General features: G+C 40.0%; 3 protein-coding genes across 6 annotated transcripts; 1 reads left to right on the forward strand and 2 right to left on the reverse strand.

Moving 5' to 3' along the window:
* Positions 1–145: 145 nt before the first annotated feature.
* LOC5520807 (radial spoke head protein 4 homolog A) lies at positions 146–5228 on the reverse strand. 2 transcript variants are annotated; one of them, XM_032365786.2, is made up of 14 exons: positions 5014–5228; positions 4878–4939; positions 4681–4748; positions 3794–3853; positions 3283–3496; positions 3067–3164; positions 2735–2777; positions 2389–2505; positions 2217–2314; positions 1987–2128; positions 1779–1888; positions 1304–1448; positions 960–1077; positions 146–622 (listed from the first exon to the last, which is right to left on the reverse strand). In XM_032365786.2, the coding sequence occupies exons 1-14, from the start codon at positions 5112–5114 to the stop codon at positions 397–399; spliced, it is 1602 nt and encodes a 533-aa protein (XP_032221677.2). In that variant the 5' UTR covers positions 5115–5228; the 3' UTR covers positions 146–396. The 2 variants fall into 2 exon arrangements, with proteins under 2 accessions (XP_032221677.2, XP_032221676.2); XM_032365785.2 differs by having other exon boundaries at positions 2389–2508.
* A 284-nt stretch (positions 5229–5512) lies between these two features.
* LOC5520711 lies at positions 5513–13623 on the forward strand. Of its 2 annotated transcripts, none has more exons than XM_032365784.2 (8): positions 5513–5771; positions 7749–8792; positions 9385–9478; positions 9624–9670; positions 10016–10073; positions 10517–10707; positions 11915–11976; positions 12268–13623. In XM_032365784.2, the coding sequence occupies exons 1-8, from the start codon at positions 5657–5659 to the stop codon at positions 12421–12423; spliced, it is 1767 nt and encodes a 588-aa protein (XP_032221675.1). In that variant the 5' UTR covers positions 5513–5656; the 3' UTR covers positions 12424–13623. The 2 variants fall into 2 exon arrangements, with proteins under 2 accessions (XP_032221675.1, XP_032221674.1); XM_032365783.2 differs by having other exon boundaries at positions 5515–5771; positions 12339–13623.
* Positions 13509–20498, reverse strand: LOC5520808. Of its 2 annotated transcripts, none has more exons than XM_048730030.1 (7): positions 20210–20498; positions 19261–19734; positions 18422–18717; positions 17774–18203; positions 17015–17313; positions 16101–16734; positions 13509–15066 (listed from the first exon to the last, which is right to left on the reverse strand). In XM_048730030.1, exons 1-7 carry the CDS (start codon positions 20247–20249, stop codon positions 14753–14755), a joined length of 2487 nt encoding a protein of 828 aa, XP_048585987.1. In that variant the 5' UTR covers positions 20250–20498; the 3' UTR covers positions 13509–14752. The 2 variants fall into 2 exon arrangements, with proteins under 2 accessions (XP_048585987.1, XP_001640635.2); XM_001640585.3 differs by having other exon boundaries at positions 17633–18203.
* Between the last annotated feature and the right edge of the window lie 1343 nt (positions 20499–21841).

Genomic DNA, 21841 nt, shown 5'->3' on the forward strand with positions numbered 1-21841 from the left:
CCCAATCCCTCCAACTCACACACAAATAAAAATCTCAATTTTTTTTTAGGTCTACATGACTAGTTTTCCTATATCTATTATGGGTTGGATACTTTTTTACAAGGATTCCTGCATTATTAAAGGGATTAATTACTACAAATTCTGATAAAATGAATGTATTTTATTTACCAGAACAAACAACTGTACAAGATTTGCAAACTTTACTAAAACCAATTCTGAATGTTCTCCATTATATATCCAGCTATTTACACATACATTATCCTCAAAGATTTCTTGAACATTAGCCTCTGTTACTAAGACATGAATAATGAATAATGTAGCTGTTTTGATAAAAACTGTAACTTGTTTTATGATTTCCAGGATTTATGGATGTGGGTGTTATGTAAAACTGTCGCTTTAATCATCCTCGTCCTCATCTTCCTCTTCTTCTTCCATATCCTGAGCATCTAGGGCCTCTTGTTGGGCTGCTTTTAAGGCCTTCTCTTCCTCCACAGAAGGGTCTTCAGCCTCTGTGATGTCTGGACCACTGGGGTATTCCTCTTGGGGTACAGGGGGTGGAGGCGGGCTGTAGTTGTCAGCCGCATACTTCTGTCCCCATCCAACATATATGTTTTCAAATTTCCTGCAACAGTATATTATATGAGTTACCTCCAACAAACAATCACGGAAACAGACATCTTGTTGCAATAAAAACTAGACACTTTTATTATGGTTTATAGAGGCTTCTAAGTGGTTAATCACCTAGTATAATAAGCATGAAGGTTTTATTCTCCATGAGTTTTTGCATGAAGGTTTTATTCTCCCTGAGTTTTTGGAAATTTGTCAATTCACTTGAACACAAAACTTGTGCACATTGCTGCAAAATTGAAAAATTAATAAACCAAATCAGAATAGCAACAGAAAGAGCAGCATTAGCAAGGATGTTGTCATTACTTCCCAGGGAAGTTGGTCATGCTCACCTTTCAAGTGCAAAGGCATGTGCGCCAGGCCAAAGGTTAGAATGCATTACACTGATGGAGTACTGAGGAATGAGAGTGGAGGACTTGTGTGTAGCCCAGGGTGGCATGCCATCAACCTCTAAGTCCATGTAGGATAAGAGTGCATTAGTAAATAGACCCTCTTTTCTATATATGGGTAGAACCAGGAATTTAAAAATAGGGAAAAACAGGGCCATGCAGCCAAAAAAAAAAACTAAAGTTCTTCTGGGAGCTATATTTCTATATGGGTTCTTCAACTATTTAATGTATCTTTGAGCCTAGGTAGAGGTTACTAAGAAATAGAATGCTGACTTTGTACAACTTACCACCATCTTCTGACAGTGGCGTAAGTAGAGGTGGTCCAGTTTCTGGCTCTGGCTCATCTGGTTCTTCCCTTTCCTCTTCTTCATCCTCCTCTTCCATTTCCTCTTCATCCTTTTTCTGTGATGGATTAAACCAGCTACATCGACCCTGTTAAATAATCGGAGATACACTGGTAGTTCAAGACTTTGGTTCAAGCTCAATTTGGCATCTCTTAGTGCTTAGATTGTCATGCAAAAGAGGCTAACTTTCACTGGACACTTTATGTCATCTAATCCTGTGGGAATCCGGCCGACGCCCCGTCAGGTCTTGCAAGCTGACCTTCCCTGCCATTAAATCAAAGGACACAGGGATCCCGCAGCAGGACCTGCCAGCCCCCATGGCCGATCGCCAAGTGTGGCAAACTGTTGTGCAAGACATTTCAGCTGAGGCCATAGGATAATGAAGATTGCCATACAAAGATAAAAATATTACATTCACCTGAGGAAGGATGTACTGCACATGGTGTACCCAGTTTGCACAAGATGGATCTGTCATATCACCAACTGTTAAGCCCTCAAACTCTTGATTTACCACAAATGTGTCCCTAGCTGTAAACACAAGATTATTGTGTCAAAGAAGGAACAGTCACACATTTGCAATGTAATATAATTTTTCTCAGACAAATAAGTCCACATTTTACACTTACCAGCAGCCTCATCCTCTTCTTCTTCCTCCTCCTCAAACATATAGTACCCCAGTGGGCTAATATGGGTAGTTGCAGAAATACGAGCTATCTGGGCCCGCAAGAAATTTGCCTCATTGCCTGGAAATGGAGGGTAACTGACAACCTGGAAATGGTAAAAAAAAAATTAGATCAAGATGATATGATCATGATGATGATCAAAAGACATGGAAAGATGTTTTTGTCATTCTTACTGAAGCATCCAAGTTTCCTGTGAAAAATTTCTTGATCTGTCGGGCGACTCTGATCTGTGCTGGAGTAACTGATGGTAATCGCACCCAGGGTTTACCAGCTAATCAATGACAGAGAATTGGTATGTTAGACCACAAGAAGAAAGAGGATTTCAGTAAAAGGTTGTCATCTCACCTTCTGTGCAGACAAAGTAAGTTTTCTTATTGCATCCTGTTCTGTTCTCTTCTTTAGGAACAAAAGATGGAGGCTTGTAGTCAGCTTTTGGTATATCATCATCTTCTACATCAAAATCTCCTGAACAGCATACAACACGATAAGATTAGAACAATATAAACACTATAATGATACCTATAGTGCATTAAGGAGAGTGCATGAAGCTTAAGGTCTTTACATTATTCCATCATAACAACATTCATAATGTCTTATATTAGTAAATGTATATAATATGTTGTGAGGTTGAGCATTTTACACTGAGCTCATTTCATATGTGAATAAATATAAGAAAATATCATTCACTTGCCTTCTTTAACTAAATCAGCAGCTTTAAAATCAGGATTTTCTTTCTGTAAAAAATAACATATATTTTACTCAAATGATGTTTGCTTTTCCTATAGTCACGTGTTAGTATGTGCTCACTAGACAAGAATATCTACAGTAAATGTTTGTGTTGAGAACTAGAGGATAAGGAGGCCAGTAATCAAAAGATTTCTCCTGTGCTCCCACAAATCTTTTATATTTTTGGCTGTTAAAAACAGGGGACCATTAGGGCATCTGTCTGGCTACATCCCTGAAGGTATGTAAATCATACCCTCTGGCTACATCCCTGAAGGTATGTAAATCATACCCTCTCACCTCATGCTCTTGAGGCTCCTCCATGTCCAATGGGTCCTCTCCTTCATGGAACTCCACCTCTGCAATTATGTAGTTACCTTGAAGACCAAGAATTTTTCCTGCAAGGAGCAAATTAAAACAGGATAACACATTAACAGAATCCATTCACAGATCTTTCATGCCTTTTAGCTTTTTGCAATGGGTGATATGTAGCTCATTCATCTCATGAGAACTCACCCCATAGCCGGCAGCTCCTGATAGGGTGTGAATCAACAAGCTGTTTTAGAGCTAGAAATATCCTGAATGTCTCTTCTCTGTTGAGACCCACTCCAGCTTGTTCAAAGTAGTTTGCAAGCTCCATAATGTCGGGTAGAGGACTTTCAAGTAGGTCTTCATCAAGTTCAGGATCTGGCTCTGGTTCTGGTTCAATAAAGGATTTCTCTGGTCTTCTCTGTTGATAAAATTAACAAACACTGGTTCAGAATTATTGCCTGCCCATAAAAGGAGAACTCTGTTTAATGCCCTTTTGACATATAAGTCAAATAAAAACGTAAAGAAGTCACTGGCTGATCTTTTAAGAATGTACCATTGGGTACAATCATTAGGTATCGAAATAAAAATCAGGGAAAATAATCCCATTACAGAATTGTGTATATAAAGATATTTCTTGAGGAAACACATGTCTTACTTAAACCCCCTCCTCTCTCAGTAAGGACCATCCCCTCTATGATAAGTCCTAATACTGTACCTCAAAAAGAGTCTGCTGTGTTCTGGCCAGAAGGACTTCTGTAGAGTCATCTTTCTGGTCCTACAAGGCAAGGGAAAGTTTATATACAGTATAACCCTCATTACTTGCCTAACCATAAAATATTCTTTTTTTGACGGAAAAAGGATACAGATTGCTATAACCATCATCTGGAGCTGGTAAGTAGAACAATTAATATTTATGTAAAGGCTGTGGACAGCAGTGGCTGAGTTATGGACATATAGTGGATGGGTATTCTTTATGCCCTAGTCAATTGAAACCCCAACCCTCATGGCCCTGGGGAAGGGTGGGGGATTAGACTTTGATGCTGTACAAAACAGAGAAAACCCCCACCCCCTCGGGACAAAACTGCAGTCAAATGCCCCTACCCATCAGGATACAAACTATAGGCAACTACACGACAACAAGTCATCTGAAATAAGCATTAATCTTTCAGAGCCAGTACATTTCGGAGATTACATTTGTACTAATAACTATGAAGATAACAGTTACCAAAAAAAATTGAAAAATAAATAATCTTTGTCTGGCGTTAGTTATCATTCATATTCATTTTTGCACATTTTATCATGCAGCTTGCCACACGCTGATACATGGAATTGCTTGCTACAGAAGAGAAAGAGTCTCAAACCAGAAACTGACATGACTTTTGCAAAGTACATTTGTGATGTTATTCATTTGTCCCCAGTCTTAGAGTCAAAAATTGTATATTCCCCCACTCCCTCGGGACAAATGTTCAAAAGTGCTCTAACCCCCCATGCCAATCCCACACTTCCCCGGGACCATGGGGGTGGGGGTTTTAAATGACTAGTGCATTAGTTTAGCCAGAGAAATCTCATCTAGATGTCACCATAAAATATAACAATATATACCTGAATTGTGTCGAAATTTGGCTTAAATACAGCTCTTTTTTTATCTCTAACGAGTTCATCTAAAATTTCTGAAATACATCAAGAAAGAAAGGTTACATTACCCTTTAGGTTAGTTATACTAAGATAGCAAAGTTTCGGCAACAAACACTGTTAACAAGATATACTGAAGATGAATATATTCTCATCAAAAAACCAACCTGTAGAAGCTTCAGGGCGATCTGTTAACAGCTGAGTTAAAACACTCGCAAGATGATCATATCTGCGTAGGAAAATCGATGGGAGTTGAGCAAAACACAGGAAACGTTAATCGCCATTTTGAAAACCGTCACTTACACATTGATATTCGAAGAAGCGCTTGTTTTCAATAAATATGATTTAGCATTGTGAATTTCTGTCTCCAAATCTTCGTTAAGAGACTCTACTGACGCTTCCATATTTGCTTTTGTTTAGGTCGGGTCCTACTTTGCGCCTAGGAAAGCAAAAATACTCGCATCTTTCTTCTACGTCTGTGGTAAGGTTTGCACTTGCTATGGCAACAGTCGACTCAATCCTGAACCAATCGATAATCCCTCGTGAAAGCTCAATCATCGAGAAAAACCGTTATCACTCGGGAGTGGTATACACAACAAGCATGTTGTCAACAAAACCACAAGAAACACCCGTACATTCTACCTTTAGCTCAAGTAAAACCCCTTTTTACTCGTTTGAAAGAGTTTTTTTGTCTAAGTGACATAATCGTTTGCCTGTACAATGTGGCAAAAAGAGCCCTTCTAGTCCACCCCCCTGAGTATATAAAGTAGCGAACATAGTGGGCGATCGCTTGCGGCACAGGGAGCCAAACAGCGAGCATACTGTTTATAATTCTTAGTTCAACATGACACCCATTCTTAGCGTGTCGTTCATGCTGAAAAAATGTCCCTCATAATCCCTTAAGAAATGTTCTCGAATAGAGTACAGCCAAAATCCTCATAGAGGTATGCCTTTTCGTTTGCTTCGGAAGAAAATCTCGAAAGACAAGGCTAAAAAGACAAAAGAACGTTTGATCCATGGCAAATATACGAAGCGGGAAGATACTGCGCGAATTTTGCAGGGTAAGTTGAGACCGAAACACTTTTACCTACTAGTATAAAACTGATAGAAATTACTTGCCTTTATGTCGATAATTTCTCTGAATTTTAAGAGATGAAGTGCTATCTAGTCATCGTTTTCAACTATTTTTACTCTGGTTTTGTTTGACTCAACTCTATACGGGTCGATTACGCATTTCTGCAAATCACAACATTTGTCACATGGAAATAGCTCAAGAGTGAATGCTAACGGTTAACTTGACAAATTCCTAACAAATTTACGTTTACTAACGTTTTCAGTTTAGGTGAGCATTTCGAAATTCATATGCCATTCATAATAACATTCGGCAGTAAGAACAGAGCTGAATTTTAGGAATTTTTCTAAAAAAAATGGGCTGCGGAATGTTATAGAAACCTGAATGATATTTTGGATTCCTGAAATTCATGTGAAATCAACCCAGACCAAATTCTCAATGCCTCTTAGATGCCAATAGCCCGGCCTGCTCAAACATTTAAAATCAATATTGAAAAACCAATCGATAAAACCAAAATCAATCAATTGATAATCTGACTGCTGATTCGATATTTGGTGAACTCTCACTGGCAATATCCAACAGCTAAATCCCTTCTTGATTCCATCACTCCAAAATTGGCCAGCACTGAAATCGTTTCAATGGAGGCTACATCCCTTCTTGATTCCATCACTCCAAAATTGGCCAGCACTGAAATCGTTTCAATGGAGGCTACATCCCTTCTTGATTCCATTACTCGAAAATTGGCCAGCACTGAAATCGTTTCAATGGAGGCTACATCCCTTCTTGATTCCATTACTCCAAAATTGGCCAGCACTGAAATCGTTTCAATGGAGGCTACATCCCTTCTTGATTCCATTACTCCAAAATTGGCCAGCACTGAAATCGTTTCAATGGAGGCTACATCCCTTCTTGATTCCATCACTCCAAAATTGGCCAGCACTGAAATCGTTTCAATGGAGGCTACATCCCTTCTTGATTCCATTACTCCAAAATTGGCCAGCACTGAAATCGTTTCAATGGAGGCCACTGCAAGGGGCTGACCAATAACAAAACAAATCCAAGGTTTGAATGACAGAACCCAGAAAGTGGTTTAGGAGTTGAGAATTGTTGGCGAGAGTTTGAAGTATATTGAGAATTGCCAAAATGGGTTTAAATTGATTGGATCAGAAGATCATTAAAGCCGCATTGTCATCAGTTTACTTTCGGCCGATTACGTAACAATCTCCAATGATTTAAAATGGAAAACGCAAAAAATATTACAAAATTGTGAAAGCAGTATGTCTACTGGAAGTTTCTTTGAGGATGTGATTGATAATAAAGAGCGAATGGCCCGTTAAATAGCACAGATTCAAATATATTTTACTGTCTTTTAACAGTTGAGGTTTTCTGTCAGACCGCCAGAAGTAAACTATTGACAATAAATCAATATCTACATTATCCCTCCTAATTAGTTTATATCAAGTACAGTGATGATTATCAATCTCTTATTCTTAATTGAAATATTGATAGTTGCTGATTTACCTCGATATTTCTGCTATATTCAATATAATTAGTTAATTATATCAATTGGTTTTCATGGTATTACAAAATTATAGCATAGCATCTGTGGGAATTTTGTAATTAAATTTTACTGCAACCTCAGGATGACTAGTTAAAGTTTCAACTAATTATCCCTCTGTTGCGGGGAAATTTAATATTTAATAATAAAATTCCCCCCTTGGCATGCTATAATTTATAATAACACATGGTGCCAAAATATTTAAATTACCTTCAGCTAGTCAATTTGAGTAAGTACGCAGCTGCTTTGTCTCCTATTATCTTTGTTCTACAAAGGAGTTCTTTTGTCTCTATTCTTCTCGTTCTTTGTGTCGAGGTGCGTATATTGTTCATTTGCCCAATCAAATTGCAGCTTGTAAGAGCTGCGTACTGACCCGTCAATTTTTTCTTATTTCTTTTTCTATTGCAGAACAACTCACAAAGAGTGCCTCAACACCCAATATTGCAGCTGCTGTATTGAAACAGTGTGACATTGAAGAGTCATATCAACCACATTCTCAAGAGCCAGTCTATCTAAATAATGATGACACCGTCAATCAAAATGCAGGGATTCTTATGTTATCAAATAGAACACCTTTGCTTGACCGCTTTCAGCCAGATTCCCAGACAATTACATTCTTTCATAGAGAAAATTCACCACCACACCAAGAAGCATTCCAAAACAATAATGTCCAAGATCCCAATGATTTATTAAATTCCTTTAAAAACTTACAGTTAGATCAACAAAACTGTGCTTCATGTCAAATAGATCATATGCAGGGTGACCCCTCTAGAGGTAGCGAGTCACCAAGGGGTGTTACCATGGGATACCGTCATCCTCCCCCATACAATGAAATTGTTGGAAAGCAAAACAAGAAAGATAAACTTGTTCTTGACCATTACCGGCATCCTCCTCCTTACAGAGAGCAGAGGTTGAGTGGAGAGATGTCCAATCTTTACCCAGGCAATTTCTCCCCAGAATTTTACAACTTTTTGCATAATTATCAAGACTATGGAGGAATGGCACCTGGATTCCCTGACTCTAGGGGATATTTCATGCCTGGAAATATCCCAACAAGTGCAAGCATGAATTTTCAAGACATTAGGGAAACACAGTTCAAAAATACTGGACAAGAGGCCAGAACAGAATTGTTTCTCTACCCAGATGGCAGTAACATGGACAGAAGACAGAGCCTTGGTTATCAACAACAAGTCTCTGAGTACTCTAGAATTGCCAGTGTGCCTGGCGCCTTGTTGAATAATGCAGCCAGGCAGAAGTACCAGCTCAATAGGCCTGTAGATTACAACCCACAGCAGAACCAGATGGTGTCACAGTTTGGCCAGACAGGTCCAAGGGTTGAGGAAGTGAACCACATGAGAGGGTATCAGCAGTTCCAGGCAATGCATGACCAGCAACAGGTAGTCTTCAGCCAGTCTGATGGTATGATGATACAGCAGTCATCACAGCAAACAGGTTAGTGAATTCTCAGCCAACTTAGAAACTCCTTTGGTATTTGTGTAAATTCATACAAAAATCATTGAACCCAAAAATAAAGATGTTTTGAGCAACAGTAACTCAGTGGTATGGGTATCACTTCTCAATTCAGGGTTCAAATCTGTCAGGGGGGCTTGGCGATTAGGTTTATAAACCTAGCTTGTCTTAGCTTGTCAGATAAGGATGTACATGTATTTACATGTATTATGGTTGTAAAAGAACAGCTAGAGAAGCTGGCCTGTGGTATTAATCTTCAAGTGCTTACACACTGACCCACACTCATGAATGTTTACTTATAGTATAAGCAGTATTTATACTGGCAAATTAGGGGGGGGGGGGCTTATGTGAAGCCCATTTGATCATGTCTTGCAATGTTAATTTAACATTTTATTTCATCTTATGTGGCTAGATTAACACATATAATACTACTTCTTTTACTTCCCAAGTCTTGTTGTACAGTTGATCAACATTACTTTTTTTAAACTCGTTAAAAAATGCTACTGTTTTTAAATTGTTTCATGGAATCTGGCTTACAACACCAACAGGCTTTTCATTGCTTTTTTTTTTGCAGTTAATTCAGAGATGCCTATTGTGGATGTGGACTGCCCTCTACCCCCAGGCTGGGAAATTGCTTATGCTCCAGACAACAAGATATACTACATAGAGTGAGCTGATCAAATAATGGTGTTTTGTGGCTTGTGCTATAATAGAATAATAGTTTCTACAACAGATAGCCAAGTACTGACACAGTAGCCAGTCATTCCATACATATACATATCTCATCAAATTAATTATACATTTCTGTTGTAGCCACAATACACAGACAACACACTGGAAACATCCATTGGAAAAACTAGGTGAATTTGAATTGAGATGTCTCTCTTTGTTAAGATCTCTTATTTTTTACCTAGATTTTCCCACAGTCTCAGACTTTCCCATGGTTTCTCATTTATTTCTTAATGTGTTTGAAACCTTTGTCTTATTCACTTAAATAACTTTATGATTGTATGACTGGCATGTTATGTAAGAAGATTGTTATAAAATTTATCCCAGATTTTCCCAGATGTCAAAACCAATGTCATAATATCCGAAAAAAAATTTGCATAGGCTATTAATGAGCCTCATGTTACTCACCCTCAACTAACAATACATCTAACACTATTAGCTTGGCATTGCTTGATAAACCCAACTTATTATTGCAGAATCACCAGATGGCTGGGAGCAAGTGGAATCTCCTCAATATGGTATCTATTATGTCAAGTAAGTAACCAGTTTTCCACCCAACCTAAAGCAGAAATAATAAAAGTGAGAGCGTCTATCCAAACTAAAACAGAAATAATAACATTAAGAGCGTAAGGGTGCTTCGAGTGGAGAAGCAGTGAAAGCACATGCCTCTCACCATACTGCTACTTTAGTTTGAATCTTTACTCTGAGCTCAGTGTCGTTTTTTGGTTCTTTTCTGTCTTTCTGGGGTATTTGTCTAAATTTTTCCCCTGGTATTTATCTGGTTTCCTTCCACTACAAAAGGACAAAAGACTTAAATATCCATCAAATTGTGGGGTAAACACCTTCATGGGCTCTCTTTTTTTCCTCTATCTTCTCCCTCTTCAAAGTGGCTGCTAAAACATTATGTAAAAATATATATATATCTAAAAAGGTGAAAATGTGAAAACTAAATATGTATTTTTGACTATTTGCACTAGCCATGCAACTGGCTCCTCCCAGCGTGAACACCCTGCCAAGTCACAGTACTTCCAGCAGTTGCAGAGTATGCCGTATCGTGAGAATGGCCATCGGGAAGAGTGGAATGGGCTTGCGGTAGGACTGCCAGGCAGGGAAGCTCAAGATTCACTCATGGCTTCTACCACACATGCAAACCCCTATATTGGAACAGGTAACCTTTTTTTAGGTTAAGAAATTGTGTTAAAGCTTGAGTTAAGTAAAAGTAATTTAAAGCGTGATGTAGGTGGTGGTTATGTTAACCTTGAGGCAGGTAAAGGGAGGGTAAAATTTGAGTTAAGTGAAGGTAAGGTAAAGCTTGAGTTAGGTAGAGGTTAGGTAAAGCTTGAGGTAGGCAAAGTTGAGGTAAAGCTTGAGTTAGGTGAAGGTAAGGTAAATCTTGAGTTAGGTAAAGGTAAGATAAAGCTTGAGTTAGGTAAAGGTAAGGTAAAGCTTAAGTTAGGTAAAGGTAACGTAAAGCTTTAGTTAGGTAAAGGTCAGGTAAAGCTTGGGTTAGGTGAAGGTAAGGTAAAGCTTGAGTTAGGTGAAGGTAAGGTGAAGCTTGAGTTAGGTAGAGGTTAGGTAAAGCTTGAGTTAGGTGAAGGTAAGGTAAATCTTGAGTTAGGTAAAGGTAAAATAAAGCTTGAGTTAGGTAAAGGTAAGGTAAAGCTTAAGTTAGGTAAAGGTAACGTAAAGCTTTAGTTAGGTAAAGGTCAGGTAAAGCTTGGGTTAGGTGAAGGTAAGGTAAAGCTTGGGTTAGGTGATGGTAGGGTAAAGCTTAAGTTAGGTAAAGGTAAGGTAAAGATTGAGGTAGGTAAAGGTAAGGTAAAGCTTGGGTTAGGTGATTGTAAGGTAAAGCTTAAGTTAGGTAAAGGTAAGGTAAAGCATGAGGTAGGCAAAGGCTTGAGTTAGGTAAAGGTAGGTAAAGTTTGAGTTAGGTAAAGGTAAGGTATCGCTTGAGTTATGTAAAGGTAACGTAAAGCTTTAGTTAGTTCAATGTAAGTTAAAGCTTGAGGTAGGTAAAGGTCGGGTAAAGCTTGATTTAGGTAGACGTTAGGTAAAGCTTGAGTAAGAGGGGCTGCCCTCCCTAAAATTCATTGTTTTTTTCTTTAGTTAAATGTCCAGTATAATATTTGCAGACATTTTTGTAACTTTTCGAGAGTAACTTGAATAATTCATATTAATGAACAAGATTGAATAATAATGAAACAATAGGTAAAACAATGCACTATTGGCAGAGTATAACTAAGCAGTAACTATTTTTAGATAAAAATAATAGATGGAAAATATCAATAGGTTATATAAAGGTAGTGAACAGTGAAAAGTGTTGGTCTGACTTTCCCATTTTTTTTATATATCATGTTCTCTTTCACATATTTTAGAAACACCAGAGTGGCTCAAGACATATGCAAAGGCTCCATCCAAATTTGATCCACTGCTCAAGGTAAATATCAGTTATCACCATCATCTTCATCATCACCATGTTCATTATTGTCATCACCATGTTCATTATTGTCATCACCATCATCTAGAACAACACTAACAGCATCATCATGAAAATCATCAACAACACATATTGAGATAAATATTAAAGCACCATCATCATTATTATCATACTTATTATCAAAAAGCATCATTATCACCATCATGATCATCATTATCATCCGGATCACACCATCAAAAGCAATTCCCATAACAACTGACAACCACAACCTCATATCATAACCATCCACAGCTTCATCAGCATCTCCATCCTCCTCGGTCTGCTTCAAAAAAAATGCCCATCTCGCTTGGTCTTGTCCACAGTGGGAGCTCTTCAGGTACAACGAGTTGGACTGCTGGCAGACCATCCTCAAGCGGATGTACAAGAAAGAAGTGGAGCAGATTGTGATGCGGTACGAGGAACTGAGGCAGGCGCTTCAGCGAGAGCTCGAAAGGAGACAGAAACAACACAAGCGCTGCAGTGCAACATATGCTGAGAGTGACAAGGAAAGTGATGTTTGATGTTTGAAGAACCTTGATTTAAAGGTGATATGTGATTTACAAGGATCAGTTTATCTGAAGGTGATGTCAGAAGAACACTTGATCTAAAAGTGATTTCTGAAGAACACTTTGAACACTTGAACCTCTGACGTCCGAGGAATGGTTTATCTGAAAGTGAACAGACTTGATCTAAAAGTGATGTCGAAAGAGCACTAACCTTAAAGTGATGTCTGATAAAGTCAGACTTTCCTTTCATTACAAGCCTGAAAGACAGATGTTTCACAAGTTCAGGCTGCACATGAACATGGCTGACGATCTTCGAAGACCTTGAAATTCATTTAACAGAGCTTTCGTTCCCAAATGTTCATTTAATCTTAAGGACGTCGGTCGCGAGCTGTGCTAAGTAGGATAGATATAGATTAATCAGGGTTTGCAGCAAATACTGGGCCAAGATGGGATAGCAGGGGAAGGGGGTTCTAAGGGTTGGGGGTTCTAAGGGTTGATTTTTGAGATAAAAATTAATTGCTAGTCTTTGTCACAGTTCCTGTAACAAGATTTTGCAATATGAAAATACGTGGCAGATTATCGTCTGTGGTTGAGGGGGATGCTGAACGTAACCCCACAACCTTATCCTTATCTATTGCTCGTTAATTCGGTCAGTCCTTGAGTACGCTGCTCCTGTCTGGGCCTCCCTTCCTGAGTACCTTGCAGAGCTTATCGAAACAGTACAACGAAAAGCTATTCGAATAATCTACCCTTGCCTTAGCTATGAATCAGGGCTCAAAGTAGCAAAAATGGACTCACTTACAGTCCGCAGAGCAGAACTGTGCCGTCGATTCATGGCCAAAGCAAGATGCACTGAGCCTATAAAATATATAATACAATCTGGGACTGAGGTCGCCCATGGTTATTCGCTAAGGGGGGGTTGCAGCCGTTTGGATAAATCAATTGGTGTAACTGAAAGGTATAATAACTTTATCACAATTCGTTTCCAGTAGTTATGCCAGTATTTATTTATACATTGTTAAGTGTAGTGTGCATCGGCCGACATACTGTAATTTAGCTTATGCTACAAAAGTATGAATAAACGATTATTATTATATTATTATATTATCTCACTTCGAAATCAGTGATTGGCTCATAAAGCATAAAGCTCGTTCAAATATATCTCATTTTTTTCTGCCTTCTAATAAATCTTGGATGACGTCAAAGCGTTTTCATGAACAAAACGTTGACAAAAGAAAAAGTTGAGTGACTTTTGTTCATGACAGACTGTGACCTCAGCCGTGGATTTTTATTAGAGGACAGACGCATGAATGATCATAGATACGTAGTTATGTACAGAATATATATACACGTAAAAAAATTACAACAAAATTATAGAATTCTAGAATATGATGATAATCAGAGTATTTGCCGAAATATTTGATCATCAGACAATATTAGTCAGCTGCTAGTCCATCAGGGGAGAAGGGTGGTTTCCCTGCTGATCATGAGGGACGTGCTACCTGTGGCCTAAGTTGGGCCTCTATAGGGGACTTGCGCTAAGAAGTCACGTGACTTGTGTCAAACCTTCATTTAAAGCCGCATTGTCACCAGTATACTTCCGGTCGATTACATAACAATATCCGATGATTTTTAACGGAAAATGCGAAAAACATTTCAAAATATTGAAAGCAGTGTGTTTATTAGAAGTTTCTTTGAGGATGTGATTCATAATTTAGAGTCTGTTTTCATTTAAACATTTTATTTTTTCGTCGTTCTTTGGCTAGGAGGCCGCAGTCTTCTGTTTATTTCGGTTTGAATTTGCCCCCCCCCCCTGAACTTTATTTAACAGGATAACGATATCTACCCAGTCCAAGAACACACATAACATACCCTACCCTACAGTCAAGGCACCGTAAAACATTCATACCCAAAAGAATGATTGTGCCCCATTTTGTATCTGGGTTCCGTAAACAACCCTTTCTTTTAAGGTCTAGTTTGTATAAATTAGATTCACGATTACTTGGCAAATAGATCTCCCTTTCTTCAAAGGCGTTATGAATCTTTTCTGATATCAGACATTGCAAGTTCCTAGTTTACTGGCGCTCTTTCCGGTCTTCCTGTGGTGGTTCGGGTTTCCTGTGGTTCATGTTGTGACGTCAGCCTAAATCCTCTCCTTTGGGTTTGCTCTCCTCAGCCCCTGTTTCCTCATAGCCAGCCACAGGGATCCCAATCAGAACGTGCGCTCTGTCTTAGCCTCCTCTGGCCCCTTTCACTGGCATTCTCATATCTGGTTGCAGGGCCGAGATGCACTTTCCAAGTTCTCTTTGCAATATTTCTTCTGTTTTTGCACTCCATATTATTGGTATTCCTTGAAGGGTCAGTTTGTTTGGCACTATTGCGTCCGGCCGTCCGACCACCAAGTATATTTTCCCTGTTGTCATGGTGACGGGGCTGGAGGCAACGCTTGTGTGGAACACGTGACCTGATCTTGTTCCCTTGAAGTTTTGCTCAACACGAAACTTGTACGAGCTTTTCTGCATTGCGTACAAGCTGCCCGTGAACACTGCAATAAAATCCAGAACGTTTTTAGGCTTGTGTTCAAAATTGCCAAATTATGATAGACATACACTGGTTGGTCTCACATACCATTCCTTTCCCCTGAATACTGGAATACGTATTGTTATTGGCTGTCAAAATTGGTGGATGTCGTTTTCGCTGTTGTTATTTGTTGTCGTTGTTGTTGGTTTCGATTGCTGCTGGTTGTAGTTGTCATGATGTTGTTGTTGTCGGTGTTTTTCATTTTGTTGTCGTTGCTTTTGTTGGTGTTATTATTGTTGTATTTTTACTTTGTCGTTACAGCCGACACAACTGAAGAATTCAATTTAATTCTCAAGAATTCAAAATGTATTTCACGTCGTATTCGAACTGCATTGAACAATCAATTGTGTTTATGCAGGCCCGTACCAATGCACCCTCACAACGGCCGAAAGTCCACTTTAAGTTCGCAATAGACGTGCTATTTTGAAGAAAAAACTATTAAGCATAAGCGAATTAGATAAAAAAAAGGCATTCTAGATACCTTATTTTGCTTAATTTTCGGATTTAAAAAAATCCGCGAACTTAAAGACAAGAAGTCCGCAAACTTTAACTTCGCGAAATTTAATGATAGTAGAAAAATTGAGGACAGAAAAAAGGTTCTTATAATCTCCTTAAGGACATGTAACAAAAGTATCGATAATGGCCCAGAAACAAGCACACTTTTTCATTACAGTAAGACTGACTTTTGAAAGGGACGTGCTGGTTTTGTTTAAATATATTGGTCCTGTTTCAGTTGTTGGTTAACATACATTTTTTGTAAAAACTGAAAAATAAAGTCACTTGACAATTAAAGTCCCCTTCAAACACAATTTTTCTCCGCGATCGCGAATTTAAAGACGAAAATTGAGACACGCGAAAATAAAGACGAACAACGTATCCCTGGTATGTCAATTTTGTAGCCAAATCCGATAATAAACGTCTCGTGGAGATACTGCAATGGCATAAAAATCTTTGTTCTTTGGGGGTGGTCAGATTTTTATCAGAAAACTCCTTCCATACCTGTAACGTCTTCTGTGCAAATCTCTTCCGGAATACCAACTACATCGCGTGTACATTCCCTCCTACTGCAGCAAGCCTTGCCAATCTTTCGGGGTCTCATCCCCTCGCAGCACCTGTAGCGATCAACTCTGATTCCTCTCTCTCCACAACAGACAAATCTTCTCCTGGAGAAGACGATTCCACCGCAACACAAAGACTTTGCAGTGTTGAACTTTCTTTTTCCGCAACACAGAAAACCAGGGCGCTTCGCGCGCAAACGACCAGCACAACACATATGGGTTCTTGCGTCAAACCTCGCACAAGTGGCGCGCAACTTTTGCAAGTGTCCTGCAACACAGCTAGCGACAGATTGGTCATACGCCAAGTCCTCGCAACACTTCGTCCCGTATGTAGCGATTGGATAGGCATGTTTGTTGCGGCAACAGGTCTCGAAGCCTGGCGTGTACGCGTTGCGGCCACAGCAGCTGAGGTTGCGCCCAGGATGGATGCGCGCGCGGCAGCATGTATGAGACGCCGGGTCGTACGCCTTTCTTCCACAGCATATTGCGTTACGGTATGGCGTGACAACGAGTCTACCGTGACAGCAGGTGAGATTGCGTGACGGCAGGAAGGTACGATTGCCGCAGCATTTCGTCTGCAAATAAAAAAATGGGTTTATTCTCTTAATAACCCGCCTGTTAAGGTGTACCTTGACAATTTTAAGAATTAAACCAATGAGATGCGACAAAAAAGGAACTTTTCATTGAGTTATGGGCCCACAAGCTCATCATGTAGCAGAAAATGTGCTCATGACATGACAGGAGCCACTCAGTTTTGAATATGTCATACAAATCTGCATTCTTCTTGCATTCTTATTGGCTACAATTTTTAAAATTTGTCTTGTTGGAGGTATGGTACGATATGTCTTAAAATACCTTGTTGGTCTCCCTGTTGAAGATTCGAGACGCACAGCAAATTTGCGTATTGGGATTATATCCCAGTCCCCCGCAGCATCTCCCCAGAGCGAGGCTGGTCCCTTGAGTAGGGTAAAGTAGACCACCACAGCACGTAAAGCCTGCTGGGTAAACTCTACCACTACAGCACGCGTGCCTCGAGCTGTTATACGCTGACCGCCCACAGCATTTGGTATCGCGGGCTCTGTGAGCTAGGCTTCCGTTACAGCAGATGTGTGTTGTCCTGTTGAAAGGCTGTCGGTTACAGCAAGTATCCCCATCTGAATGAAAATATTAGAAATTAAATCTATTAGAAATTGAATCCATTGAATCTCATAAACAATCGCCCTTTGATAATTTCAAGACTTTATGCTTATGAGGAGAAATACATAGGGAAAAATAAGTTGAGAATCTTTTGACCTTAGTTAAGGGGGGTAACTTCCACGTTGTTGCATCAATGGTATTCATTCATTCTGATAACATCGAAATTCATGCAAAAATAACAAAAAATCACTCTTCTACTTTGTATCCCAGCATAGAGTTATCTGTTTTGATTTAATTATCCTATTAACAGTTTCCATAGTGAAGAGACAACGTTACCATGACAACAGGGCTCAGCTACGTCATACAGGCTCCCCCCACAGCAGTGCTTTGCGCGCGAGTCGAACTCCTTCATCTGCGTCCCGCAGTACAACACGCGTGAGTCCGCGCGACTCGCGATATCATTTGTTGGCCACTCACATCGATGCCTAGTGACGTCATACGGGCGTTTCCCACAGCACTGCGGGATTCCTCGCGGGATCGGGACAATAGCGCCATTGCAGCACATGTGAGTGCGGGCATTGAAAGCTTCATTCGAACAACATCTTGACCAATCCCCATGCGTCTTTTTGGACACGTGACCAGGGGCGCAGCAAATTTCTTTGTCTGGGTTATATACCACGTTTCCACATTTGTGTCCATGTAGTAAGGAAATTTTTGAGTAGAAGAAATCATCACAACGGATCATGGAGGGGTCGTATAAGATCGTGCCACAGCAACGGTCGCGGCGACTGTAGCGGCGATGCAAAGTGTCTCCGCAACACATTTGAGAGTAACTGTCATAAGGACTGTTGCCACAACAACGCCAGCGACTCCTAAGTGCTGACAACGTGATGTTCCCGCAACACGACTAGAAACACAAAGGACGACCTACGTTTAAATAAATGAAAGCAACTAAAACCATTTGCCGTTGGGCTCATATCCCTAAAAAAATCCTAAAAAAAATCTGCGTATTTGGAAAAAACGCCAAGAATATATATTTTTTTGCATTTTATACCATGCTTGTAAAAAAGGGCAGGATCTGGTTAACTGATATATCATAGGGTGACCGTTTCTTTGAAAATCTACCTGTGTTGTGACGTCATAAATGTCAGTCCCACAGCATGCGTGGTTGGCTGGTGCGCTCTCTCTAGGAACTAGTCTTCCTCCACAACAAATGTTTTCCGCTGTGTTGTAGGTCTGGCGTGCGCAGCAAGGCAGCCCGGGCTTTTTATGGATTGTTCCGTTACAGCAAGTTTGGCGTGTAGGGTCGTAAGTAGTATTTCCACAGCACTGGGCATTGTAGCTGTATGTGCTTAATATACTGTCGCAGCATTTTTCTAGTTTTGGGTTAAAAGAAATTCGTCCACAGCATTTACTTTTCCCTGGAAAACAGTCGAGAACACAAATGATCACACTTATGGTAAAAACCCGGTCTGTCTGATGTATGTTCTTTGATGACTAGTTTTATTCAACTTGTTCCCAGAAACCACGCTCTTTGTGTCCGTCTGCCAATGGCCAAATATGCACGTGTTATTTGCCGCTGACACAAAGGTATTTAGGCTTTGAGAACGGGTTTAAATGAAATGGGACCTTCTCATCTCGCGGGATATTGGAGGAAGCTTTCAAGCAGAGTATCGGATGCGGACTTGGTTCAGTGTTCGATATATTCAATGTTTGGTGTTATTTTAGTTTGTCAACTTCCACGGAAACCCTGCGGTATTTCCCTCTAACCGTTAGAGGGAAATACCGACGGTTTTCCGAGACAGGCTTATAAGCTGTAATTCTTTGTGAGTGTACATGAGTCCAAATGACGTAAATGAGATAGTGTAGTTGTCAGACCACTAGGTATTGCGAGAGACACGTCATGCTTCAACATACACCTAACGTTTCAAAAAGGCCTTAACCACCTAACGCTAAGTACAAACCTTCAGTAGACGGCTGTGGATTACCATAGCAACACATCTGACGAGTGACGTCAATTACTTTGTCACCACAGCACTTTGCATGCACGTGTGTCATGTTACGCAGCGTCTTGCGACAACATATGAGCTCGTTAGCATCGTACGCAACCTTCCCGCAACATCTCGGGTTCACGTTGCTCTTCGATATACCTTGTAAACTCCCTTTGCAGCATATCGCTGTAGATGGATCATACAATCTTTTATCACAGCAGTAGATTTCCCCGATGCCGCGTCTCCGATTCAGCTTTCCGTTACAACAAATAAACTGTGATGAGTCATAGCAAATTGTCTTTTTTTCACCTTGACAACAAGCGGTAAGGTGAGATGAGGAAGTTAGAACCGTTGGGTTTTCTTTCCCTCTCCCGAGTTTGACGCCTTTGACTTGTTTTTGCGTTTGGTTGCGATCGCCTTGACAGTTGGACAAGGCATGGATGACGACTATTGGGATAAAAATTTGATCAAATGATGTGGATCAAATGATGTGGATCAAATGATTGAGTGCACAAGTTGCTTTCTCTAGCGTCTATCTAACCTCCTCATTCTAACGCGTATCCCTCTCACGGGTACATGAGTATCAGAATCGTTTTTAGAGAACGTTCTACAATGTGTTTTCCCAGCGTGTTCCCTTTTTCTATCGAAGCCTTTGCCATTTTTAAGGCCGCCCCGTCTTTTGAAAAAAAAAATCACTGCAGTCTAAATTGATGAAACTGTAGACTTTACGAGTTGAGTATTGCATGTCCATCAGTAAAAAAATACAAGTGAGGGCATTAATTCAACACTTATAAAATCAATAATGACTCGCTAACCCAATATGGGTTAGCGAGAAATCTCATGCAGACCGGGATTGCATTTTAACGTCTAAGTTTATATAATCCCCGCAAAAAAATAATAACAAATGACGTTTAATACTTACACAAATAGAAAGCCGTGCCTAACCATTCCCCGAACTCCATTTTAGACAAGGATGTAGCTTGTTGCAGCAGCGTTTCAGAGGGATTTTTCCGGGGTGCGGGTGCATACTGCAGTTTATTGCATTTAGCTGTTTCGTTTCGTTGCTTTCGAACCCTTTTGCATGTGCGTTTGTTTTTACGATACCAGGGTCTATAAGGCAGGGGCTTAACTAAAGATCGAAACGCTGGGTTTTTTCCCGAGTAAAGGGAACACCCATTTTACGTTACTGATATGAAACTGACGATACGTGCAAAGACGCAGAATAACGTATGCTTTTGACGCATTGTACGCACAAAACGTATTGCAATGTCTTTAGTTTGTCTTTGCCTTCTTTAGGGATTCAGCATGGCTTATGGCACTAGGGTGGGGATTCCCCCATCGACACTAAACATGCACATTGTCAGTGCAAATGGCGAATGGAAAATGGTAAATGGTAAATTAAAGGTGTTAAATAAAGTCCAGCGATGTCAGAGCCAAGCATTGGTAACCTTTAATGGATAATCGTTTTGACATATCCATATTCTTCAAGACGCATGGTTACTTTCGGTAGTAGAACTGCCATTTGCCAATCGCCATTTGCCATTTGCACTGACAACCTTTATTGAAATAGGTGTATGTGGATTAGCTCACGGAGCAGAAACACCAGCTTGCAATTGTTAATATTATGCACCATCAATGTTTGGTAAAACTGTTGGGTGTGGATTGTAGGCCTGTAAATAAAGACGCTGAGCCTGATATCCCGCCGTTTCCGGGCTTGCGTTAGCCTCCCTCGCAGACGTTTTTAGGCAGGCGTCGCTCGCTCCCAACAACGCCTGTGAGGGAGGCTAGGCTTGCTTTGACTGTTGGAGAAGTCGTATTAAAATTCGTTACACAAATATTGTGCTTTTCACCATATACCTGCAGTACTTACTGGTAGGGAAGGATTTGAGGGTTTTACTAATAAGTTGAATTTACCTAGAAATATTAATCTTGATTACTGAAGGTTAATAATATTTCCAGCACCGCTTTAAACAAATGCACAAGCATGCGAGCATTGACCTAATACCATTCGGAGGCTTTTGTTAACTTTCTTCCGGGTTTGCGAGCAGGGGGGAGGTCAGGGGGCCCAAGATTTTATATCTAAATATATACCATGGATAGAAACTTACCACCACCGCCCATAAATACCTTACCCTGAATTCCAAACCTTAAGTTTTCAACCTGAAAAATACCGAGGAAAAATCAAACCTCTACAACACATCGAATCTTGTCCGGAAACCTTAGTGCTCTAAATACACTTTTTTATAAAAACCTTTTTCATAAGAACGTCCAGGCTGAGATTTCACCAAATTTTAAGAACACGCCGAGGCTCAGATAGCAACAGCATATTGCTTTTTTAGTCTTATGTGTTCTAAAATGCAGACGTTCTTATAAAAAGTGTGTATTCGTGTACCCGCTGATCTTGTTGTGTCGTTTGTTTGTCGGTGCGTCTTATGCTTCAAGGGTTTTTAATCCTGTGCAAAATACAACTTTTAAATCCTAATAATTGATGGCCTTCACCGAATGGCTCTGAGAGTTCTGTTCTACAATAACATCATAAACAAGAGGGCAGAAG

Source organism: Nematostella vectensis, chromosome 7, assembly GCF_932526225.1.
Source record: "Nematostella vectensis chromosome 7, jaNemVect1.1, whole genome shotgun sequence".
Classification (NCBI taxonomy): Eukaryota; Metazoa; Cnidaria; class Anthozoa; order Actiniaria; family Edwardsiidae; genus Nematostella; species Nematostella vectensis.